Source organism: Aplysia californica, unplaced genomic scaffold, assembly GCF_000002075.1.
Source record: "Aplysia californica isolate F4 #8 unplaced genomic scaffold, AplCal3.0 scaffold00036, whole genome shotgun sequence".
Classification (NCBI taxonomy): Eukaryota; Metazoa; Mollusca; class Gastropoda; order Aplysiida; family Aplysiidae; genus Aplysia; species Aplysia californica.
In genome coordinates, this window is record NW_004797306.1 from 1587516 (window position 1) to 1592129 (window position 4614).

A 4614-nucleotide genomic window follows, 5' to 3' on the forward strand; every position below is an offset into this window, starting at 1 on the left:
CCACCCCAAACCTCTCCACCAATACACGCACCCTGACCAATCCCATCACCAGGAAACACCCTTCCTGCCCACCATCCAAATAACTGGAAAGTGACCAATCATGAATGGGACTACCCTCCTGCTGCCGATGACAGTAACATTTAAAAGGACCTTTCACACAAATTCCACCATCATAGTGTTTCTTTTCGTTTAAAAAAAAAAAGGAATATACATTCTTTTTTTGACGAGTTTTCACTATTTAGTGCATTCAAAGAAAGAAAGTCACCATTTATTTATTTATTTTGTTTAGGTAATTCATTGAGAGCTTGAAAGCTGCAATTTGTTTTAACAGGACAACAGTTGAGAAAACAGCGGTAGTGAAAACAGTTAATAATAGGTAATGGGTAGTAAGTAAGTAAGTAATATCTATGAAGTTTTGTTAGCGAAAACATTCCGTCGTGTTGTGGTGTCATCAGGCGCTCGTCAAAATACAGAAGTCGAATTCTTCGACACTTTTCTGCCCGTTTGTCAATTCTCATCGAATTTTTTTCTTTCTTTCTTTTTTCGTTTTTTTTTGTTTCCGGCTTAAAACATACTCTATCCTTTTATAAACACATCGGTGTTTGGACTTGTGAAAAGCATTAGTCAAAGTCACTCCCCCCTCCCGCCCCCCCCCAAAAAGCTATTTTAACAAAATGTAAATTTGCAGTTTCTACGGACACTGAGTCTTTGGAAGTCACAAAAAGTTGGCAGTGTATTTCTCGCTAAATTCACCCCTGAAACCCAATGACTCCCATTTCCTTCAATCTCTATTATCTCAACTTCTATTCAGTATGGCTAAGTATTTTTTTCATCAAAACTTAAGACAAGTAAACACGTTTGAAGATTGTATCATTAACTCTATAACATATGCCTACCCCAAACTAGACGAGCGTCTGATTCCATCGCGTCGTGATACTCTCAAAAATGCGCAAAAAAATTGCAAGAAGAAACGCAGAAAAAGGAGAAGATTTATAAGTCCCCGTCGCGTAAACAAAAGAACAGACACCAGCAGAGATCTTCAAAGCCGCATGTTAGACATAGCACAAGACCAGACGCAGAACTTATCAACAACCATGACAGCATTATAAAAAGCGTATCACGCCAACCCTCCTAGCACCACATTTTACCGCCAGCATAATATCCACACCCCTCCCCTACCCCCTGCCCATCCCCTTTCCCTCCTTATTTTTTCATAAAGACATCAGCTCTCCCAACAATTCTGATACATGGAATGAAAGGACTCTCCGACAGCCGAGATATGCTCAGGATATTTAATGTTTTCATTAATAAGAGGACGTTGGAACTTCGCAGTACATCTTTCATATAAAGATTTTCTACGAGAGAGAAAGCATGTTTGCATGTGTTGTTTGTAAAATTTCAGAAAGCTCAGTTGTTCGCTGCCAACGGAAGGAATAAAACACGGAGAGAACATAGTTCTACAATAATATTAATTCTGCTTTGTTTCAGATACTGTTTTACTTCAGATCAGATGAAACGTTCGTATTAAATGTTAAAGTCGTTTTAAATCCAAGAAACAAAATTAGAGTATTTTTTAAAGACATAATTGAAATAGAAACCCATTGAATGTTTTAGAGTTGGTGCTTCTAGGGATTGTATGTGTTGTTTTTAAAGTACATTTCGCCGTCTTGGGGAGACTTCAACTATAAGGTGGTGCTGTTGTTGGTGCTGCTCACCATGGAACCACACACTCGCTTGAAAGCGCAAGTTTTCACAGTGTTGTGCGTTGTGTGCGCTACGGTTGGTCTTCCTCACGTTCCATTGCCTAAAGGTTTACATTCTGAGAGTTTTGCTGTCCCCCCGCTGCCTTCTAAACTTTCTGGGCAGGCTGAGGAGAAACATGGAGACGACGCGGAGATGAAAGTGCCACCTAGAGAGGTTGGTTGTGTTGTTTTTACTTTGAATCAGTTAGTTTATCCTTTCCTATCTCATATAAAACACACTCACACATGCACACGGATCCACACATGCACAAACACACGACATACACACACGTACACACGAAGCCATGTATAAATACATACAAACACACGCACATACATACTCACGGACACACGTACCCACACATATAGACACATGCACTTACATGCAGACACACATACACTAACACTCAAACCTCTTCCCCTTTCACCCTCCTCCACAAACACACATACAAACACAAACACACACATACACGCACACACACACACATACACACACATAACACATTAATGCAAACAAACACACAGAGATAGAGAGACACTCACACAATATATTATCTTAAATTATAGAACCTTTTACAACATGTAAATCCTTAACTGAGGTATTGTTCCCCTTCGCAGTTGTTGATGTGAAGTGACAACTACTCGACCGACTTAGCTTCGATTTAGATAGTTGGTTTTGTTTTCCACCTCATGAAAACTAATTCTAAGAGTTAAAAAAAGCAATTTATACTTTATTGATCCTTTAGTTGAAGAAATGGACCCTGTGCTTCATCAGTTTCGGCGACATAAAATATACATAACAGGCATCATGTCAACTCGTCCCACAAAATCTTGAACACCGTAAAAAGAGGCAGCAAAGAAAATGATGTGAGTCTAAGAGTATTAATTGTTGGCACGAAGCCATGTCTGCATTTCATAAGAAAACAAAATGAGATAATGATTTAATAGTTTAGCCACCTGTTATGAATGTCACCTAGCCAGCCAGCCTTGAGAGCCTTTAACACTAAGTACTCAGGCTAAACAGGAAGAGGCAGGCTGGGGTAAAAGATGGACTGAGGGAGTCAATGGTACTATGAGAAACTAAAACATCTGGATTGAAATTACTGCAGAGTTTGCCTACCACAAAAATGTACTTCCCCTCTAAGGTCAACGGCAACAGAAGATGATAAGTAAAAAAATGTAAAAGTAAAGTATCAACTCATCACATTACATCTCTCTCACTGACACACTGACTCACTCCTTCAGTTCCTCACTCCCTCACTCCCTCACTCCCTCACTCCCTCACTCCCTCTTTTGGGTTACTTGGAGAGTTTCAAGGATCTGTACCCTGCTACCTTATAATGACAAGGTTCTTTCTGACATTTATGCTGTTTTCAGTTACTAAGACCTTGAGATCAGAAACAGAATGTGCTATCAGCTTTATCAAAATCGTAAGATCATTCAGAGTCGTTATCAAGATATTAAAGATTAGATAAGGTAAGATAAGATAATATTTAATTATCCCAGACGGAAATTTTTTTGGGCTGTACAGAACCGTAAAAACACATGTAGGTGTATATAAAAATTTTAATTGTATATCACTCTCATTAAAATTCAATATGAAAAGAGAAGTTGAGCTGACAAAATGCACTTATCACATCAGATGCATCATTCAGCACATGCAGGAATTTAATTACAAGACCTTTAGAGTTATATAGATACATACTCGAAAGAGCAGTTCACATTAATACTTATTCTGATAATAGCCTTATGCTAGATGGTAAAAAAAAAACTTCTTTCATATCGTTCTTTCGTTATTTTTAGAGGTACATATTATCATTTTGAAAATTGCTTTAAAAAATTGTTATGATGTGAAACTCAAAATCTTTGACGTCAAATTTCTAAAAAAACAACTAGCTGACATAATTTTGTAATTCTTTGATAGCGATCTTCTTGATTTAAAATAGAAAACGAACAAAGATTTGAAGTCACGTATTCCGCAAAGGGAATAGCCTGTGAATAACGGCCACACCATAGTCGCTTCATGGTGTTGATTAAGAGCAGATACCCCCCCCCCCAAAAAAAAAAAAAAAAAAAAAAAAGGACAGATGGGTGACGGGGGATAGAGCAGGATATTTTTACGGGTTGTTGTTTTATCAGAGCATACGAGCAAATGTTTAACGGCGTTTGCAAGTGTATAAGGTCATTTGAGCGTACAGGACACATTATACATTTTGGTGGGAATTTTGAGTTTAGCTCAAGTGGCGACCGAAGCCTACTCTTATCAATTATTAGGATCACCAAGTGATCTCGAAAGTGTGCAACTTGCACATGGGACCTTCGAGATTTTTCGCCATATCCGAGAAGGCTAGGTGTTCGATATTACTTACCATAAAATCAGTGGTGTGACTGAAAGACAGCAGTAGGAAGGAGCCAAATAGTAGCTGTAGAAAGGCTGTAGAAAGAGCCAGAAACCCAGAGGAGGGGCAAAGGGGAGGGTGGTAGAGGCAGAAAATGTAAACGAAAGCAGACGATAAAACACGGTTGTTGAGCAGGAAAGGAAATGGAAGGAGAACATTTTAGAGTAGAAAATTGTCCGTCCCAGACATGTTTCGAACCCGAGACCTATTGAATGAAAGGCGAACATCACAACCTCTAGACCACGAGAGACCCATGCAATGAAATGTATGGAGAACCATTGTGGTACGTCCAGTTTAGGTCCTCATCTTAAAAACGATGATGATGATGATGATGATCATGATGATGATGATGATGATGATGATGATGATGATGATGATGACAACTGTCTGTCTGTCTGTCTGTCTGTCTGTCTGTATGTGTGTCTGTTTGTCTCACTCTGTCTCTGTCTCTGTCTCTGTCTCTGTCTCTGTCT

The 4614-nt window shown here is 38.9% G+C and overlaps 1 protein-coding gene across 1 annotated transcript in view; it reads left to right on the top strand.

Annotated features, from left to right (window-relative positions):
* Positions 1 to 1240: 1240 nt before the first annotated feature.
* Positions 1241 to 4614, top strand: part of LOC106014218 (A disintegrin and metalloproteinase with thrombospondin motifs 3) — a gene marked incomplete at its 3' end in the record, with an annotated part of 9096 nt that continues 5722 nt past the window's right edge. Inside the window, 1 exon segment of the mRNA XM_013091452.2 lies at positions 1241 to 1917. Coding sequence (XP_012946906.1) covers positions 1717 to 1917 — 201 coding nt within the window.